Source organism: Notothenia rossii, assembly GCF_949606895.1.
Source record: "Notothenia rossii genome assembly, chromosome: 9".
NCBI lineage: Eukaryota > Metazoa > Chordata > Actinopteri > Perciformes > Nototheniidae > Notothenia > Notothenia rossii.
Window position 1 is genome coordinate 8,925,038 of NC_136907.1, and position 21,172 is coordinate 8,946,209.

At 40.4% G+C, this 21,172-nt stretch overlaps 2 protein-coding genes and 1 long non-coding RNA gene across 5 annotated transcripts in view; 2 read left to right on the forward strand and 1 right to left on the reverse strand.

Annotated features, from left to right (window-relative positions):
• Positions 1 to 21,158, reverse strand: part of LOC307019407 — a 23,901-nt gene extending 2,743 nt beyond the window's left edge. For both annotated transcript variants that reach the window (XR_013802646.1, XR_013802647.1), the window contains exons 1-2: positions 21,044 to 21,158; positions 20,648 to 20,754 (exon numbers count right to left, since the gene is read on the reverse strand). This is a non-coding gene — a long non-coding RNA (uncharacterized lncRNA). The remainder of the gene's footprint in view (positions 1 to 20,647; positions 20,755 to 21,043) is intronic.
• LOC307020244 (uncharacterized protein) lies at positions 3,772 to 9,692 on the forward strand. The gene is made up of 7 exons (XM_079651479.1): positions 3,772 to 5,277; positions 5,503 to 5,838; positions 6,253 to 6,362; positions 6,520 to 6,676; positions 7,789 to 8,271; positions 8,870 to 8,978; positions 9,169 to 9,692. Exons 1-7 carry the CDS (start codon positions 5,190 to 5,192, stop codon positions 9,320 to 9,322), a joined length of 1,437 nt encoding a protein of 478 aa, XP_079507605.1. The 5' UTR covers positions 3,772 to 5,189; the 3' UTR covers positions 9,323 to 9,692.
• LOC307020718 (uncharacterized protein) lies at positions 15,039 to 19,308 on the forward strand. Of its 2 annotated transcripts, none has more exons than XM_079652249.1 (6): positions 15,039 to 15,337; positions 16,117 to 16,215; positions 16,337 to 16,379; positions 16,521 to 16,615; positions 17,069 to 17,127; positions 17,884 to 19,308. In XM_079652249.1, exons 1-6 carry the CDS (start codon positions 15,331 to 15,333, stop codon positions 18,334 to 18,336), a joined length of 756 nt encoding a protein of 251 aa, XP_079508375.1. In that variant the 5' UTR covers positions 15,039 to 15,330; the 3' UTR covers positions 18,337 to 19,308. The 2 variants fall into 2 exon arrangements, with proteins under 2 accessions (XP_079508375.1, XP_079508374.1); XM_079652248.1 differs by having other exon boundaries at positions 15,042 to 15,337; positions 16,114 to 16,215.
• Positions 21,159 to 21,172: the final 14 nt, after the last annotated feature.

Sequence of the window (21,172 nt, forward strand, 5' to 3'; positions counted from 1 at the left end):
AAGAGAAAAAAAAGCATTCAAGTTGTCCCTAAAGGTTATTTTTTTTATTTAAATTGGATATTCTATCCAACATGGATATCGCTTCTTTCTTTCACAGCAGCATTGGATCAGTTCAGTTGTGCAGCATTGGATCAAAACAAAAATAAAGCTTTCAGTACTCGTTAGCCTACTGCTACAATTAGACACTGCGCCCTGCCCACTCTGTTGCCAGATTTGAGAGAAATAAGCAACCAGGTCTATGAAAACAAGCCCCAAAGAAGCAACACATACATGATGTTCTGTAATTTGAAACCAAAACTAAGGCCTCAGGATGACTTTAAGACTTGAACATGGTTATTTTTGTTTTGTAACATTGAATACAACATTTAAAAAAAAAGCTCACACATCCCATTGAGGTCAACAGTCTAGCACACCCCAACACACATATACATTTTTACTTTACTTTATTTAAAAAAAATTAAAAAAAAATCCCGATCCCCGATTTTTTTTCCTCCCGATTCCGATCTTTTGAAAATCACGTGATCGGCTCCGATCCCCGATCACGTGATCGGATCGTGACATATCTAATTTTTACTCCCAGACTTTTCAAAAAGGTGTTCTGTTGCAATATGCTACGAAAGGTACAATTTTGTGCAGCTCACAGGGGTATTCAGGAGCCCTCGAGCCCTCATTGTGAAACTACCATGATGTTCAGGAGGTGCAGGGGGCACCAGCAGGTCACAGCACTTTCTTTCCTTTTTATCAGACCAACCAAATGGGGGTAAATCCATTTGCTTCAGTATTATTTAATTGAGAATTACAATCGTTTTTATTTTACTTTTTTCAGTTGAACAATATAAAGCGACTACAAGCTAAAATAATACGTAGCAGCAAAGTTTTTAATAATTGTGTCACTGCCACTGCGATGTTAAAGGTGCATGGGGTATGTCATTTTGGAGAAACCAGCTCGAGTGCGCTAGAATTTGAAAATACACAACCAGAAAAAATCTGCCTCTTCCTTCAGACTTCCTTACAGAGCCCCTCCTCCAACACACACGAACGCCCACATGACCAATGAGGACACGAGATAAGTTTGTGCACAGATGGAAGGCTGACAGGCAGGTAGGCTTCCACAGATTAATTTTTTTTATGTATTTATTGTCAAAGCCTTTAATATATTCCTTGCTATCGGGATGTTAAGAGCATTCCATGGAATATAGCAAAAAGTGTTTCTGAAATAAATTACATACCCCACCTTTAAGTTCAATCAGAAACCCCTTGAGATGTCCACAAATCCGTGGGGAAGTGGTGCTGCCCTTATGAAATGGAGCAATGTGGCATTGTCCTTATCGTCGTGATACACTTTGAAAAGGCACTGTCAGAATACTGACTGATATCTTCTTATGGATAGCTATTTTCAGCTCTGATTTAAAGAGCCTGTGACACGAACCCAACAACTGTTGTGCAATGAAATAGTGGGCTACTAGTAATCTCGAACCGTCAGTTTAAAAAAGAAAAAGCGATACCGTTCCGATAAATATCAATAATTTCGATCATCGCGGGAAAATTCCTTCGACTCATTTTGAGGTTTTGGGGGAAGCCGGAAGTGACGTCAATGCGGGAACGCTTCACTGTGTGGCGAGAGAGCCAAACACGGACAAAGTGTGTTGTCATGCGTAGAAATTGTGAATTACTGAGTTTAGGCACGTTAATAACGTTTTAATGAAGTTGACTACAGTATATTCATATTTGTCAGTGCTTTCATGTCAATTCGGTGAACATAAACATAAATGATCGTGGTGAAGATGATGATTAAATTAGGATTAAAAATCGGTAGTGAGAGCTGGTGAATTTCCTCCCGTCGGATGTGATATAAAAACAAATCGATTATTTTTGTAAACTCAAGTGGATGAAACTACATTTATTAGTGCTTTCATGTCAATTCGGCGAACATATGATACATTAAATGATCGTGAGGATGATGATTTAAAAATCTTTTGTTTGAGCCGGTCTGCATTTCCTGATGAGAAAACAACTCTTAGCTTTTTGTAGTTGCAGTCAGTGGTGTAGTGGGCGTTGGACGCGGGGGTACGCCGTACCCCCACTTATTTGAAGCATGATTTCTTTTTTAAATAGTCTAATACATCTAAAATCATTGCCAGTGTTATCAGTTGCAAGTGTGTGTTTGTTGTAATAATGACGAAAACATAATAGGCAGATTTCACAGTAATTATAATAAAAACGTAGCTCAAGCATTTATGCAACTTGATTTGAAGCGTGTGTGTGTGAGGGGCAGAACTGTGTGTGTAGGGTGACTAGGTGTCCCGCACTGTGCGGGACTGCACACACAGCATTTTTATTATTTGTCCCGCGTCCCACACATTGAGACTATGTCCCGCATTTGAGTGATAGTCGCGCAGAAAGGCCGGATCGGTTCGCTGACAGCCGGCACCGCCCTTTATTATTATATTGTCTAAACGGCATCATGTAAATTGCGCTGACAGGCGACACAGAGGTCCCCAAGCCCCCCCCCCCCCCCCCCCCCGTTGACAGTTCACGAGCGCGTCCATAGTGTCTCCCGTCCACCCACCACCCCGTCCACCCAGTAAAAACATCCCCACTACACCACTGGTTGTAGTAGTACACCAACATGGATTAAACGTGTGTTTTTTTTTACCACAATGTTGGGGAAATTAATGGATAAAATGCACGGATTATTATTATTATTATTATTATTATTCCCACTCCGATCGGGACACTAGGTCCACCGTTTCCCCGCAGCGAGGCTCCCCCCGTTGACAGTTTACGTGGGCTGGGCTGGGTGCAGTGGCGGACTGGCCATCGGGACGAATCCCGATGGGCCAGTACCAAAGTGGGCCGGTCGGATAAGTCACTAGCACATCCCCCACTCCCCCCGTTGACAATTTACTAGTGGTACCGAAGTGGGCCGGTCGAGAGTCCCGGGCTGATTTTTAGTCCCAGTCCACCACTGGCTACATGACCGTATGATCGCCCATATTGACGCACCTAATTCCTAAACTTCTAACAGATACAAAATAAACCGATCCTTCAGCCTCATATGAGCTCTCAGACACGTTCAAAATTAAACTGTCATCGCTGTCTGAGCTTGCTGCTGTGTGCGCCATCGTGCGTTTACATGCAGATGCTGGGATCCTGAACGGTGCAGCTGGAGCGCTGTGCCCGCATTGACGTCACCCATAATTTGGCGGGACTTGAAGAATCCCCGAGAAGATCCAGGAAGTGGTCAACATTGAAGGGCAGATTAATGGTTATCAAAGTACAAATATCCAAAATCAGTTCAGTAACGGTTTTCAAGGGGACAATATTTATTCAAATTGATGGGTTTGGATGATGGGGGAAACTCGTGTCACAGGCTCTTTAAGTTAAAAGAAAGGTCATGCTCAATATATCACTGCAATGTCTGATCCATACTAACTGATAACATTGTTTTATTTTAGCTAATACATTTAGACATGAGATAATTTGACAAGTTGTTACGGCTGCTGCCTTCCTGGTCGTCTGAGTGTTTTCAGCTGTGTGTGTTCTATGTAAGTGAGCTGTGCGGTTGCCCTCCCGGCATTGGCTGCCATCTCCTGGTCCGCCCCTGAAGATTGCGATTGGAGCACGCCGGGCCCGACGCACTCCAATCGCAGCGCACAGCCGGCGCCCACCTGTTGGAGATGACTACAAAGCTTGGGGACAATCATCATTCTGGAGTTTCTGTACAGTATGTGGACAGATGCCTCTCGCTACTTGCTCTTTGTTCTGTGGTTAAACTTGTCTGATTAGTAGTGTCTAGAGTAGGTTAGTTAGAGTGTAGAGTAGCTTAGTTAGTGTTTAGAGTAGCTTAGGATTCTGTGACGGTTGCCTGTAGTTTAGTTGTGTTTTTGTATAGGTTCTTTGCGTTAGTTGTACCACTCTTGAAGTGAGGTTTTGTTTCGTTCTTTATTTAGTATTTATTTTCCCTGTATGTCTTTAGACTCACTTTTTAGAGTCCTCCCTTAGTTTGGTTGCCCATTTAAACTTGCGCCTTTGTGGCCTCTATTTGTTTGTTATTTAAACCAGTGTTTTTGGCTCTTTTGTTTGTTTCAGGCTGTTTGCCTGCCATTTTTGTTCACCTGTTGTGCATTAAAACCACTTATAATTATACCAATACCAATCTGGTTGTGTTGCTTCCCTTTGATTCCCCTAGCTCAGAAGGGAACGTAATACAAGTATATCAACAGAATTATCTTAAATCCTTGCAAAACCTTTCTACAAAAATCATGTTAACAATCATCAGAAGTTTTTTAAACTTTAAATGATGAACAAAGAGGTCAGATTCAACCAGATTTATGGGTTTATTCTTATGATTTGCGCAAATTGGATGTAGTTGTATGAATCTAGAAGCTGCAGACAAATCATTTAATTATTTGATTAATTCATTAGAAGTCCAGCTATTTGACATTATACCAGAAATGATGTTGTACTTCCTTTCGAATTAAGTAAACAATTGGAGAAACTATTGGACTTACAATTTCCAAAGTTGCCCATTATTAATGTCATGTTTATTTTATCTCTTTATCCCAGTGCAAGTGACATTAACCACCAACAAGCACAGAGGACAACACTGATCATGTACAAGCCGTGCCTGTGTCATTTTTCAGACATGTTATCTTTATTATACAGGACGGCGAACCGAGTAAGGGGAGAAAGAGACCTCTAGATTGTATTTTATGTTGAGTGTGTTTTGACCAACAGATGGAGCTAAAAGGAGAGGAAGGACATGATAGATATACAGTTACTGTACAGGATGTGTCTTCTTGGGTTTAGAATTTACTTTGTATGCGTTTGTGTCTCAGTGTCTTATCTTGAATCTTAAATGATCAGTTATGTTAACAAAAATTAAATGAGTCAATTCTCTAGCCTGGTATTTAGATCAAAGTCTATCCTCTTTGCCTCGTCAGTTAGTCCTGACCAATAGAATAAATAGTGATAGCTCTGTGGAGATTTTCTATTGCAAGAACCTGCTTTGCACCAGAGTTTTTTTTCGCCGCAAAGCACTAAACATATGACTCGCTAAGTGTGGTTTCCTGTGAACATATGTCATCCTGTTGTCTGTCTCACAGGCTCTAGCCCATTCTTTAACCTCAGTTGGCTGTCTACTCTTTCTGTCTTTGCTGAACCTCTCAATGGATTCAGTCTGATTGATGGTGATGAGTTTGGAGAGCTTGAACATGGCTGGAGGTGTCCTGGGAACGGCCTTCTCTCTCCTGCTTCTTGCCTCTATTACACAAGGTAATCCTAAACCACTGATGCTCGTGTCAAATCCCAGCATTCTCGGGATATTACAAAATGGGTTTGTGATGTGTATTGATATTTGTTTTGAAATGCTATGTTAGCATAACGCTATGATAGTGTCTGCCTGCATCCCAGCGGACTTCAGTCTGTAATATCAACTTCAAAATGTAGGTGATTGTGTCTCTAACTTGTACTGCTTCCAATGTCTGATGTGCTTGACAGGGCTCCAGCAGGATGTGGACATTTTACATTATGAAAAGATGGAGGCAGTAGTGGGGGAGAATGTTACCTTACCCTGTATTATCCAAAGCAGTCCTTCTCTCATGATCACAAGTGTTGAATGGAGAAAGAACAAGAGCGGAAACACAAAGCTGGTTGTGTACTCCCCCACTCATGGACTCAGGGAGTTGTGGCCTAATGTCACCATACAGATTGTGCCCAACGGCTCCTATCTACACCTTCATAGCGTGGAAACATGGGACAGTGGTTTCTATATTTGTGAGATTGCGATTTTTCCTCTGGGGTCCTTCAGGAGAGAAACTGAGCTAAAGATCAAAGGTAAGACGAAAAGCATGCGGAGAAGTTCCCAGTCAGCACAGAATTTCATATTTAGTTACAAATGAGCATTTCTATCTTGTTGTTTAATGCTTATTTTTTATTTTGCTCTTGAATGCATCAGAGCCCATAAGCCAATAACAGCCCTACAGAGAAAATGTATGTAATATTTGCAAGAACGCATTTAAGAGCTTTGTTTCGCCGACTTATTTCCCCCTTATAGTATACACCTTCTTTCCAGCCTTAACAATGGTATGTTATGAACAAAATAAAGGGAGAAGACAATTCCAGAAAGTGCCATTCATGTGAATTGCATCTGATAATAATCCTTCTGCCACTTTCATTTTACAGCAGATGTTTGACATGCCCATGCTTGTGTTTTAAATCCAAATTCATCTCATATTTTCTCTCCTCTAGATGAAGTTAAATTATTGTGTGATGCGGAGAGCATTGTCGAAGTTCACCCTGGAGAAAATGTGACAATTGCATGCTCAGCGTTTCCTGCTGATCATTACAAGTGGACCAAGGTGATGGAAAATATAAAAAACTATAACTCAGCCCATTTCTGCGCTTACAATGAAATTCACTTCATTCATCAAACGTTATTGATCACCTCTGATGTCAAAGCCTACAGTACGAATACAGAAAGGTTTCTTAATGCTTCGTAACCTTGTTTTATCCTAGAACAACACACTGGTTTCAGAGAATGAATCTCTGGAGCTCTGGTTGGTGACTGAAGCTCACTCAGGGATTTATACACTGACTGTCAACACAGGAAACAAAAGTGTGCATAAAGAGTTCTCCATCACGGTGCTAACGGCAACCACAAGCCTGAGGACGGGTGAGCATTTCTCTCTTTACGGTGTGCTTTATTTCAGCGTTTCCTCTGGGCCGAGTTTTTATACTGAAACTCACTAAATGTTAGGTTTTTATTTAGGATAAGGGAACAGATTCACACAGCTATGAGAATGCACCAACTGTGAACAAATTGGAAGCTTTAAGAGTGAAACTCGTCATTCTTTGCTGCAAATCAATTACCCTGCAGGATTAGGGTGAACACTGAATTAACTAAAAAACTGTTTGTACAGTTGTAGATCATGAAACAACAAAACTGCATCCTGTCTGCCCGACACTGGGGATATAGCACTGTCTAGCTCTCTTCCTGTGTACGTTTCTCACTTTAATGTTAACACGTAGCAATAGGAAGAAAAAAAAGAAGCCACAGTGCGTTTAAGTCACGTCCTGCTCTCCCTTTCTGTCTTCTCAAACCCTGATAACAAACACACTCAGCAGAGTCACAACAGAGTCTATACACCGCGACATGGGGTGAGAGCACAATCTGTTGGACACATTTGAGTAGTACAGCCCGGTGACGGTTTGGAATAATACTGAGAATACTGACTACATGTACTCATTAGTTAAGTATATGTGTATAATCCATACCATACTGATGGATTTGCAATGTGCACACCGTCTGTGCCCCTGGCTTAAGGCTCCAGGTTTTTAAATGACCTCTTCACCTTATTTTACCCAATGATTACGCACAGAGCTCATAAATGCCATGTGGGTCCATTTTAATGATGTATTAAATGACTGCGTATTTCCATAGGGATTAACTACAATACTTATAGTTTCAACCCAATGTAAGTACAAAATAGGTACGAAAAACAAAGTCTCACCATACAGATTGGAGTGTCTAATATTTCTTTGTCTAAACCTTCGCAGGAGAACAACTAAGCATATTTCCCAACATATTAAACCATAACGCTAACAGGAACTTAATGTAAAAGATGGGTCTGTTAACCCAGTTTCCCATGTCAGGTATTTCTTTTCTCGCAAGTGAGAGCTGAGCAGGTCCAAAGAAAGAATGTTATTTGATGCAGTGACAACATCAAAATAGTAGAGAACATTTTTGCCGACAGCATGTCTACCGTGGTGTTTTGCTACTTTCAGATCTCATGACAGCTCCACCACAGTCCAATGTGACCGAGGAGGGTGTGATCACATCAGCAGACAGCGGCCTCCCCACATCACCGACCACTGTGAGGCCAAATATTGATGGCAATGTGACTTGGACCATGACTATGAGCACTGATGTAACAGATGATGATCCCAGCTCTAGAAATGTCACAGATGGAGCGAATATGACCCATTTCACAGATTACACACATATCAGTGTCACATCATCCCCTGTCACACACACTGACAGCTATCACTTTAACAGCTCCACTGATCAGGAGATTCACAGCACTCACAATCCAAACACATCCACTTTTTCTGACCAATCAGAGCCCAGCAATCCAACCACAACTTTAAGTAATGGTAATAAGGTGTTCAGATCAACACAGGAGACGAAGAATGAGTCCATGGGAGGCAATCCTGTTGCCACGCCAACTCCGAACACTGGAAATACAACGGTAGTCATTGAGGATGGAGGTAATAATTACTTTGTGTATTACAGTTTATTGATTTTGGAAAATAGTTATTTTGCTCTCTTTCTCGAATTTAAAATGAACATATCAAGGTAAACCATGCGTCCTTTATCTAACATACAACAAATACAGTTTAAATAAAAACTAAATTAAATAATTGATAATGCTAAATATGCAGTTTTTGTCTGGCACTGAGAAGTGAAGTGAGCTACAGCAGTGTTGGAAAGTTAAAAATAGAAATGGTTTAAAAGCAGCATATGAATACAGACCCAAGACCTGAATGCTCCATAGGCAAGACCTACTTATAAACCTTCATATGAAGAACTTTTGCAGTTTCTTTGCCTTCAGCGTCTGAATTCTTATCACATGCTGAGGCTCTGCAGATACCAGTTTTCTCTGCCTAGGGCCAGATGCCCTCACAGGGTAGAAATGTCATTAAAAAGGGGAGTCAACTTCTTAATGCGGACAGCTCAGGGGGGGGACAGCAAAACACACTTTTCTGCCTAAGGCACAATGTGTTTTTGTGCTGGACATCTATTATCAATATATTGATACTAAATGTTGCTGTTCTCCTTAATGACACTTTTTCACTTGCTTCTCAGATTTTGGAGGTTTACAGAGTGATTTGTTGTTGGCGCTGATCATTGTTCCAATCCTACTACTGATCGTTTTGGCTGGCTTTCTCTACAGGAGAAAAATTAAAAGGGAAAGGTAAAACTTTAATTATCTATCCATGCAACCATCGTTTGCACCTGCGACCGAGTACAACTGATATCTCTCTCTTACAGGCACACTTTATCCATCATATCTGCATGCTTTTTAGATACAGCTACCAATCTTTGCCATTGCAACCAGTCAACATGGGCTCTCTCTCTCTCTCTGTCTCTCTGTCTCTCTGTAGGATGGATCTACCGCCTCCGTTCAAACCGCCTCCTCCTCCGATCAAGTATACAGCTGCAAGACGTCGTGATATTTACACAGAGCCCTTTCCCACTTCAAGGTGTAACTCTGTGATAGAACCTAAAGACATGAAACAAATGTTCATAAATATTTAATGCCTACTATATAGCGTCATGAATGTGTATAGTTTGCAAACTGTAATTGCTGGGATATAGTGAAACATCTGATTGTCACATGCAAAAAATTAAAATGTCGGTGTAATGTAAGTTTAGGTCAGTAATATCAAACTGATGTTACAATACATTTGCAGGCAATTGTACAAACAAGGGCGGTGTTTTTATGTAGGCTGTGTTCTTTGTTATTGTATATAAATTAATTAAATAATCTAATATTGTCAAAGAAAAGAAAAGCAGGATTTTTGTACGTTAATTGACTTTAAGCTATTTCTGGTTATTAACATTTCACTATTTGCAATAACACTGTATATATTCACTGTTACGTTCTAATAAAGTCACATTTACTGTATTTTATGTAGCCTTGAGTTTGTATTGAACCAAAACTGTCTGAACTATATTTGTACTGTTCTCATTTTCAACGTGTGGATATTGAAACTTAACCGCCAGCTAAACTCTCCGCAGCATCATTCCTCCAAGTAACAGGCAGGTGTTGTATTTGGCAGGGATTTTAATGGTAAGAAGTGTGAAACTGAAACCAAATACATTTCTCCATAAGTACACATAAAACAATGATATGTTCTTAACATTTACAGAATAAATGTACTTTTTACAAGAAGAGGTTATTGCAGGTAAATATGCGATGCAACATTACACAGCATTACGTAACACACTATAACACAGCAACAAGTTCTTACAAAAATTATAATTATCCTTACTACAAAATTATATTACCACAAATAATATCAAATACTTGTAGCTAAGATAATAATTAGTAACTTGACTTACTGATAATGACACGTTTAGGGCTTAGAACGAAAGATGGATGGGGATTCTGGAGCGAGTGCTCCCATGACATGCTTATTGCATTAGTGTCCATGTGTAAAAAGACTTCCTGGAACTTAAGGAAGTGGTCATAGCCACAAAGGAAGTGCCATCTCTTTCAAAGTACATTTCAAAATAAAAGCTGCCTTCTAACTGCTAATACATTCCTATTTGTGTTCCATGACACTCCCCGTCTGGTGTCATTAATGATGCCACATTTAGCTACTTCCTCTCTTCTCTTTCCTGTTACTCCCCAGAAGCCAGGAGAAGCACAAGGTCCGAGATAGGCCTTGTATTTTTTAGGTTGGTGAGAAGACACTTTTAATGATTATATGCTCTGCTTTTTTTATCTCAGCAATAGTGGGAACTGTTGGGCAGATATGCCTTCCCCTGCAGCTGGGGTTGTCTGATTGTTTGCTGAAACCTTGTGCAATGTGACAGAGACGAGCTGTGCTCTTTATTAGAGAACTCCAAGATGAGAACCGTTCAAAACGTTTTGTGCCAAGCTCCTTTACTGAGGCTTTGGTGGAACAAGCCGTAACTATTGGACGGATCTCTACATCTGAATCTGGATCGACCACTTCGAACAGATGTAGAGTTCTCAGGCTCCAGGAGAAACGATGGTCCAGACAGCTATTTGACACTTTGCAGTTGACCTGCAGAAACAGACCGTGTCCCATGATCTGCAGGATTGTTGTCAGTGGCAACGTCAGTGGAAATGCTGAAGGCTCTGGGTGTTGAGGGACTGTCATGGTTGACACGTCTCATCAACGTTGCGTGGAAGTCGGAAACAGTACCGAAGGAGTGGCAGACCGGGGTGGTGGTTCCCCTTTTTAAAAAGGGGGATCAGAGGGTGTGTGCCAATTACAGAGGCATCACACTACTCAGCCTCCCCGGGAAAGTTTACTCTAAGGTACTCGAAGGGAGGGTCAGGCCGATTGTCGAACCTCAGATTGAGGAGGAACAATGCGGATTCCGTCCTGGTCGTGGAACGACGGATCAGCTTTTTACTCTCGCAAGGGTCCTGGAGGGGGCCTGGGAGTACGCTTATCCGGTCTACATGTGTTTTGTAGACTTGGAGAAGGCGTATGACCGGGTTCCCAGGGAGTTACTGTGGGAGGTGCTGCGGGAGTATGGGGTGAGGGGGTCTCTACTCAGGGCCCTCCAATCTCTGTACTCCCAAAGCGAGAGCTGTGTCCGGGTCCTCGGCAGTAAGTCGGACCCATTTCAGGTGAGGGTTGGCCTCCGTCAAGGCTGCGCTTTATCACCAATCGTGTTTTTAATATACATGGATCGGATTTCGAGGCGTAGTCTAGGGCGACCGTGGCTGCGAGGGAGTGCGGTCGTCTTTCAACCAGAAGGTTGTGGGTTCGATCCCAGCCCATGCAGTCAACATGTCGATGTATCCTTGGGCAAGATACTTAACCCTGAGTTGCTCCCGATGGCATGGCCAACGGTGTGTGAATGTGTGTGAATGTTAGGTCCTAGAGTAAGGTACACTGCTCTGTATGAATGGGTGAATGACATGTAGTATGTAAAGCACTTTGAGGGGTCTTAAAGACTGGATAAAGCGCTATATAAGTACATTCCATTTAGTCGTGGGGGAGGGGGTCTGCAGTTCGGTGGACTAAGGATTGCACCACTGCTTTTTGCAGATGATGTGGTTCTGATGGCTTCATCGGTCTGCGACCTTCAGCACTCACTGGATCGGTTCGCAACCGAGTGTGAAGCGGCTGGGATGAGGATAAGCACCTCCAAATCTGAGGCCATGGTTCTCAGCAGGAAACCGATGGACTGTCCACTCCAAGTAGGGAATGAGTCCTTACCCCCAGTGAAGGAGTTCATGTATCTCGGGGTCTTGTTCTCGAGTGAGGGAACAATGGAGCGTGAGATGGGTCGGAGAATCGGAGCAGCGGGAGCGGTACTGCAGTCGCTTTACCGCACCGTTGTGACGAAAAGGGAGCTGAGCCAGAAGGCAAAGCTCTCTGTCTACCGGGCCATTTTCATCCTACCCTCACCTATGGTCATGAAGGAAGGGGTCATGACCGAAAGAACGAGATCGCGGGTACAAGCGGCCGAGATGGGTTTTCTCCGCAGGGTGGCTGGTGTCTCCCTTAGGGATAAGGTGAGAAGTTTGGTCATCCGGGAGGGACTCGGAGTTTGACCGCTCCTCCTTGGCGTCGAAAGGAGCCAGTTGAGGTGGTTCGGGCACCTAGTTAGGATGCCACCTGGGCGCCTCCCTAGGGAGGTGTTCCAGGCACGTCCAGCTGGGAAGAGACCAAGGGGTAGACCTAGGACCAGGTGGAGGGATTATATCTCTCCGCTGGCCTGGGAGCGCCTTGGGATCCCCCAGTCAGAGCTGGTTGATGTGGCCAGGGAAAAAAAGTTTGGGGCTGTCTGCTGGAACTGCTACCTCCGCGACCCGACCACGGATAAGCGGGAGAAGATGGATGGATGGATGGCGTGCCTTAGTAGCTGCTATGCTAACACTTGTTGCTGTTGAAGAGCGTGAGGATTTAGCAAGGCTAGCGGATTTACTACTGTGGGATACATGAGAATGTGTTTAAAGACTTTCCTTGTCTGATGTTGATGTCAACTCATCCTCCATCATATTGAATTACAATAACTTGTTGGAAGCATGTGTCTGGGCTGTATGACCTTGGATATGCAGCAAGCAGAGCATCATACTGACATAAATCCACATCTAGATCCAGTTTTTCTGTAATGTAGGTATCATTTCACTGTACTGTTCTCGTTTTCAACGTGTGGATATTGAAACTTAACAGCCAGCTAAACTCTCCTCAGCATCATTCCTCCAAGTAACAGGCAGGTGTTGTATTTGGCAGGGATTTAAATGGTAAGAAGTGTGCAACTGAAACAAAATACATTTCTCCATAAGTAATCATAAAAGAATGATATGTTCTTAACATTTACAGAATAAATGTACTTTTTTACAAGAACAGGTTATTGCAGGTAAATATGCGATGCAACATTACACAGCATTACGTAACACACTATAACACAGCAACAAGTTCTTACAAAAATTATAATTATCCTTACTACAAGATTATATTACCACAAATAATATCAAGCACTTGTAGCTAAGATAATAATTAGTAACTTGACTTACTGATAATGACACGTTTAGGGCTTAGAACGAAGGATGGATGGGGATTCTGGAGCGAGTGCTCCCATGACATGCTTATTGCATTAGTGTCCATGTGTAAAAATACTTCCTGGAACTTAAGGAAGTGGTCATAGCCACAAAGGAAGTGCCATCTCTTTCAAAGTAAATTTCAAAATAAAAGCTGCCTTCTAACTGCTAATACATTCCTATTTGTGGTCCATGACAATATTACTGATGGACTTTAAAGAGGCCCTAATTTAGCCTTTTCTCTTTCATGTAGTATGTTATATAGCTTTTTGTTCATTTCAATGGTCAGCAAAGGCTAAAATCCCAAAGTTCAAGACGGAGGGAGTTTCTCTCCCACACACTCAGACCCCCCCCCCCCCCCCGTCCTGAAACGCATTAAAGCATTTAATGCTTTAATACAACAGAGCCGGCCAGCTAACCAATCAGAGCAGACTGGACTCTGGTTTCAGACAGAGGGTGAAAAGAGGTGCTGCAGCACAGGCAGTAAAATAGAGAGCTTTTTGAACATTAAAGCGTGTCATCATATCACAGTAGAGGCACTCAATACAAATATGAAACTGAGTATGAGCATTAAAGGGGCCCTTTAAAGCAAAGTAGTATTAGTAGTAGTTGAAATGAGTTATGTCAATAAGCTGTTTGCTGTGGGATGGAGGGTTTGTTGCCCAGTAGCCCAATGATTTCCTCCTATGTAGTTCTTTATTGCTGATTGACTGACAATATCAAAGAGTCAAGACCCTGTTGTCTACGTGTGACACTTGAGTTTACAAAGTGGGGCTTAAACCACAAACCACATGGGCTAAATGGCTAACACGAAGAAAAACCACTGGTTAGCATTATACACAAAAAGGAAGTGATATAGCTTCTCATATTTCTGATTATATAAAACAGGTTTTATTCCTGCGTGTTGATCATGTCTTTAATCATTGAAATTTAGTTTTTCCTTTTCAGGTCAAACTAAGAGGACCCTGCTAAATTGGGTTGGTCAGTAAAACAATATTTCACACACACACACACACACACACACACACACACACACACACACACACACACACACACACACACACACACACACACACACACACACACACACACACACACACACACACACACACACACACACACACACACACACACACACACACACACACACACACACACACACACACACACACACACACACACACACACACACACACACACACACACACACACACACACACACACACACACACACACACACACACACACACACACACACACACACACACGGCTGTGCTGAGAACACTTTCATTCCTGCTTTTTTTTCAGATGTTCCTACCACAGTAGCAAAACCACAATGTTCTTCGCACGCAAGCTGTAGCTACATTCTTAATACTGAAGGCCCGTGCACATTAACAATAATTATTACATAAACGCTTTTTTTAAACTACCCAAGCCAAATCTACATGTGTGCCTGTTATTCATGGCCCTGTGCGCACACTATTTGCGAACTAGGAACAAAGTTAAAAAGTGTAGCGGTTTATTAACAGCTCAAGACTTAATGTTAAGTTCAGTGAGGTGTGGCGAAAACTAGGGATGGAGTTTTTTTGTATTTTGTATTTATTTATTAGATTTAATGACATTAGAACATAAGTAAAGTACATATGTGTCTGTCTTTTAAAAAAGGTGCATTGTTTTTCTTTGACTCGTTTGTTTGTGTGCAGACAGTTTCCTATTAGATTAAAAGTATTGAAGTCTTAACAGATATTTATAAACCATTAATGTGGCAATCTATTTGAGATCCTAATGTACCTCACAATGGGATTGAGACTGGGTGCCTCAGAATGAGGTTACGTTGCTTCCTGTTTGTAACTGAAGAGCAGTTTTCAAAGCACTGTGTCAAAAGAGAGGTAACTGAGGCAAAGTATAAATAGACGACAGGCACACCTCACTCTCTTAACACGGTGATGAGACTTAGACTCAGATACGTCGTTTCAGACAAACAATCCGTTTCGTTTGAGACGGCTGGAATATGGCAGGTACGATCAAAACTATCTTTTTTTATAAGATTCAGATTTATAAACTTGTATCTAATATTCCTACATTGTACATGTGCTGATATTGTACTGTATCCTTTAGTGTGTTTCGGCTTTCACCACAAAAACAGGAAAAGCCTAATCATTTCTAAAGCGTATTTCACAGACTTTGGAGTTACTTGTGTATGTTCGGTTAAATGCTCTGTTTATTGACTCTTAGTATACACACATGTCAAAGTAAGCACATTGATCAAACCATGTGCAGCATACTTAATCATTTTAAAGCTTGTGAACTGCAGTATTTATAAATATTATGATATAAAGATTAGATATTATTAACAATAATAAAATACGTATTATATACGTTTCTCATATTTGAGAGTATTGTTTTCCTAAAATTGGTAATAACAATTTAGCTTGTGTGATATCTTTTTTAAAGCCGTCTTCAAAATGTCTCATATGCAGTAGCACCCTGTAGACACATTTAAAGATAAAGTCTTTTAAATGAACAATAGCTTCTTTGTGTCTATGGTTTTTACACCTTAAAAGGTCAGGGATGGGATTTCCCAGTTTCTGTGAAGTATTTGATTACATCTGTGCTTCTGATCACAAATAATGACGCAAATTTGACGTTTTTTTCTTTTCTGTTTATCATTGAGACATACTGAAGGAAATTCTAAACAGTTGTTAGCAGATAAAACATTAAGGAGCATTAGTTTCACACACTGACTTCAAAAGCAGAGTTTAAGATGTTGATAGTGGTTTGTATTGTCTTTTAGCAGTTGAAGTGGCGGCTCTGGTGCTGTTATCTCTGGCCTTGTTGATCTCTGTTTGTCTCAATGTCTTCTTCTGGATCAGGCAAAGATCCACTTTGTGCAAAGGTATGGTTGCATTTTTAAAAATTATTAAATTGCTTTGTTAGCGTTTACCATAACTGTAAACCTCTCTCTGCTTTTAAAAGAACAGGGCCTTTATAAATGTATAATTATTGTGTTCCAACAGACACGGACGAGTGCTGCTTCAGAAATATGAATACAGGAGCAAGGTATGCGTTGGCTTGTGTGCATGTTAGCCCTTTATAAGTGCAATACAATGAGAAATAATATATAAAAAGGGAATCAATTATTTGCTATACATCTACAAATAACCTCTTATTAAAGAAATAACCTGTGATATGTTGTTGAAGCCCCTCACAGGATGAAGGGCATTATTTTCATGAACACAATAGCGAAGAGCTGCAGGAAAATCCAATCTACGGCAACATCAGCTCAGACAGAGGAGGTGAGAGCAAAGCCAGACATCATTTTGTATATAACAATATAAATAATAACATTAGTCTCTGAATGACAAGCATGACACAATATATATCTTCGTCTGTGGTACTTTGTTTGATTACACAATTCATTTCTGTTAGAATCACCTTTATGACTATTTCCTTTTCCTGTACTTGTAGGCAGTATATTTTAGCAAATGCCACGTTATCAAATGTAAGATTATATCAGCGTGTATCATAACAAGTTGAAAGTTCAGTTGGATCAATATCATGCCGAGCAAACTTAAGATATGTACAAGTCAATGCCGCCAAAAAAAATATTTCCTTTTCAACCACAGTTCAAAATAGTTCGATTTCCAATATGTTGTAATTGATTCTAGGACCTTCTCTTTTCTATTTAACGTGACTCCATATGTGTGCTCATAACGTATACAAGCCCAATGACCAATTCATGTGTTCAGATTCTGTCGACGTTTGCTATGAGACGATGACCATGGAACACGCAACAGATCGCATGAAGGTAATTAAAAAATGTGACAGAATAACTGCAAAAAAAAGAAATATTTTGAACGTGCTTTTGTGAGCTGAGGTGCAAAATTCAGTTTTCACCCCGTCGATGTTATTTATTTGCACGGGTTATTCACACTCGTACATATGATATCGTGTGGATTTCATGCTAGGATAGTGACATCTTTAAACCTCTCTTAAGCTTTCCACCTGCAACACGCATGATCAAATGTGAATGTATCAGGTACTAATGTTGCCTAATAATATTCTAAACCGCTTTATTCGCTTTTTATTTTGTTATTATTTAATCTATGTATGAATGCTGCGTGTCTTTGCTGTATGTTGTCTATTCTGAATGTATTGATGGCACCCTAAAAAAGGAGTAGCTTTACTCTTTTCGTTGTACTTCTACAATGAATATAAATGCGTCTAAAATGTTTATTTGTATATTGGTGCAACTATAAATACATATATAACAGCATTGTATTTGAAAAAAAACATGCAGACCTGTTTAAACCCATGCCGACATATTTGCTTTCAAAGCGGAAGGCAGCTAAACACTTTGAAGTTGTGGTCAATTTAACTCTGAACCAATGCACACCATAAGGCATTTAGTGTTCTAAAAATAAACTAGGCTTACAGAAATACATGAGAGTTAACAACCACAAGACCTAGAAGATCACACCGGTGTTTACTGCTGATGCTTTTTTTGGTTATCTACGCAAACAGTATTTTACTAACCAATGTTTTCTCTACTGTCTGAAACCAGTCCATAGCGCCTGACCTGAATTATGCCTCATTGGATCTTAAGTTGGTAAAGAAACGCATGAAGAAGAATCGCCATCAGCAAGGCCCCGCCCAGAGAAGAAGCAAAGTTCCAGAGGAGCTCCCGGGCCACCTCACACCCACCCTAAATACTTTCTTAGAGGCGGAAGCAGACATGGATGCTCACCTTCCTTCCAGAAACACCAGCACCATGGTTTCACACAGCAGCATCTACCTGAACAGTCAACAGATAGCCCAGGAGACAGAGGAGCTGGAGAGGGACAGGGGTGTAAACATGGAGAGGGAGATCGTGGGTTGGGGGGGAATAAGAAAGGGGCAAAGTAGAGAGTGGAAAGGAGAGCAATGCAATGCTAATGGGGTTGTATGCACACAGCTTTCAGAAGGAGAGGCTATTCCGAACAGCAGCTTTAGCCATGAGAGTGAGCATCAAGATTAAGATTCAAGTGTTTGAGCTACCTAAGAAAAGCTAACTGTCCATTATTGTGTCTGAAAGAATGAATGAATGTTACCTTCAATATTTAACAAGCTTTTTTGCGCAATTTCCGCTTTGATGTAAATACATTTGAACTCTCCAGATTGAGCAACAGAGGAAGGTGTATCTCTGTGCTGCGGAGGTAAAAAAACTGAGAATAAAGAAAGAAATGAAACTCGGTGTGTGACATTTAGAGGTCAAGGACCCAGTGGAAAATGTATGTTTTGAAAGACAAGGAAGACATCACATCATCACAGGACATGGAATATGTCTTTCACTGTTTTGATGTCTCATAGCAGATGTCTCAGAAAGGTGTGAAGGAAAAACAGTCTAACATTTGTTTTCCACACTGTAGGCGATATAACAATATACTCGCCTATGCACACGTGAATCAGCTTTTCAGTTAATTACCATGGATGATACAAATGAACATGAAGATTTGATTAAAGGTTGGAAAGTAAAAAGCGGAAGGCTATAAGTGAGATATTAATAATGTGATTGTATTTTCCCTGTGGGCATATTGTAGGAAATGTCACCCACAGAAGATTTTCCACGTCAAAGTTACCATTACGGTCATTACTTTTAAGATTGATTGCACTCAAGAGCTAATGCGCCATCTGCTTAAATGATTATTTCCCTCTCTTGGCAAGGATAATTTACTGCACTGCTTCCTGCTGAGGGAGCTGAGCTCTGAAGTGAACTCAGCAGTTAGAGGTCCGCAGTATACTAACTGTTGGATGACAGCTTTTCAATAACTCACCACGGCCTCCTACACCTCTATAGATTCATTGTTGGCTTCATTATTGCTGACAAAGCAGCATAAAAAGTGAAATAGCAAAGCATTATTCATATCTGCCTAAAAGTGTGTCAAATACTTGACTTATGCTTCCGTAGAGACTAGCACTTTACTTTTGCTTCAATAAAGTTTTAATTAGCTGAGTTTTTTGTCATAAGTAAATTAATATCAGCTACATTTTGAAACATAAGGACTATAGTCTGATTTAAACAGTCGCCAAGAATCCTTTTACATTATTGCATCAGTCTATATAGCATTCTCTTAATGCACAGAAAACAAATGACAGGATATGAGGGGGGTGGGTGACATGTGATAAGAGTCCCATGGCTGACATGAGACATAACTGTAACACCTGTCAGATCACACCAAAAAGTAATGGAAAAGGGACTAACATTGAGTCACCAGTGTGTTTTTGATCTGCCACCCTATGGTTAACAAGACTAACTACATGCTTAATTAATTAGAAAAGGTCATATTGGTCATGATTGATTACGGGAAGATTCCCATCATTTTTCAAAAGCATTAAAGCCTTATGCTTTAGGATCCAACCATCTCCTTCCAATATGGGCTTGCACACCAGAAATAAAAACAAATGTCATATTGTGTGTGAGGTCTGAAGGCCTTAGTGCAGCGGTGTCAAACTCAAGGCCCGGGGGCCTAATCCGGCCCGCGACCTCATGTTATGTGGCCCGCAAGAGCTTGCAAAGAATATTATATACAATACAATATTTGCTTTCAATTATTTGCCCTAGACTTCTGCTTTCAGACGTATAGTTATTTATGAAGTTATTACCAGAACTAATAATAATCCAACGCAGAGCCAATAATGTAAAATAATACATTATTTAATATATATTATATATTTATATATATATTTATATAGAAAATCCAAGAGTGTGCAAAGCTGTCCTCAAGGCAAAATTGGGCTAATTTGAAGAATCTAAAATATAAATAATATTCTGGATTTTGTAACACTTTTTTGTTTACTAGGTGAATCCATGTGTTATTTCATAGTTTTGATGTCTTTAGTAATAATCTACAATGTAGAAAATTATTAAATAAATAAAAACCTTTGAATGAGATGGTGTGTCCAAACTTTTGACTGCACTGTATATTTAAATAGTTACAACCGGCCCTTTGAATGTGACCATATTGCTAATGTGGCCCGCGATGAAATTGAGTTTGACACCCCTGCCTTAGTGCAAGAAATCATCTGTTTGAAAGCCACTGATTACAATTACAAACAATACTAGCTTCTGTTCTGCCTATATGAGGCAGATTATATGATGATGTTCGAATTTGCAAAGAGTAGCATGGGAAGAAAATCAATTGTTTTAAGTGTAAATAAACAATATATGCGTATAAATGAAGACTTATTACGTTCAAACCCATGTATGAAGTGCATTTTTAAAAGCAGTACTTTGAAGAAAAACATCTTCATTTCAGTAGGCCTTGTACTTTGGGATATTGATCACTTACCTGTTCAGGTTGCATTCATGGCTCATTCTCCAGGAAGACGTTTAGTTAGCTCTTTAGCTTTGTGACTGTGACGACAGTAGGCTATACAGCAACAAGCAGCTGCCATGCTGTTAAATTCAATAAAAACAATGTTTCGATGGTTAGCATTCAATTAGTTTGTTGAATTTTTACGGTCCAATAATTGTAATTACTGATAATTAAACATTTGACAGATAAGGCACCCCTCAGAAGTCGTGGATGTCATGATGCTAATGGCACTTAATTGCCGGTGTGCTAGTTTTGTAAAAGGGTGAGACCTGTAACAATTCTCACATTGTTTAATAGCAATTAAACAAACATTTGGGCTTCTTACTATAAAGACAATTAAGAAAAATAACAAAAACATTCATATCTTACAATTAGGTGCAAGTTACTATGTTTGTTTGTCTGGCTGTTTGAGTACAGACTTCGAAAACTGTAACTAATCAAAATAGCATGACTTGTTTTCCTCTTGCTTTCAAACGACCGGAAATGGAACAGAGTGAG

Bases quoted from the DNA above. Each gene is read 5' to 3' on its own strand.
- LOC307020244 (XM_079651479.1), top strand. From the start codon at position 5,190: ATGGTGATGAGTTTGGAGAGCTTGAACATGGCTGGAGGTGTCCTGGGA. The intron at 6,677-7,788 runs GTGAGCATTTCT...TGCTACTTTCAG, and splicing joins AACCACAAGCCTGAGGACGG to ATCTCATGACAGCTCCACCA. The intron at 8,272-8,869 runs GTAATAATTACT...CTTGCTTCTCAG, and splicing joins GGTAGTCATTGAGGATGGAG to ATTTTGGAGGTTTACAGAGT.
- LOC307020718 (XM_079652248.1), top strand. The intron at 16,380-16,520 runs GTATGCGTTGGC...ATGTTGTTGAAG, and splicing joins AATATGAATACAGGAGCAAG to CCCCTCACAGGATGAAGGGC. The intron at 16,616-17,068 runs GTGAGAGCAAAG...TCATGTGTTCAG, and splicing joins CATCAGCTCAGACAGAGGAG to ATTCTGTCGACGTTTGCTAT.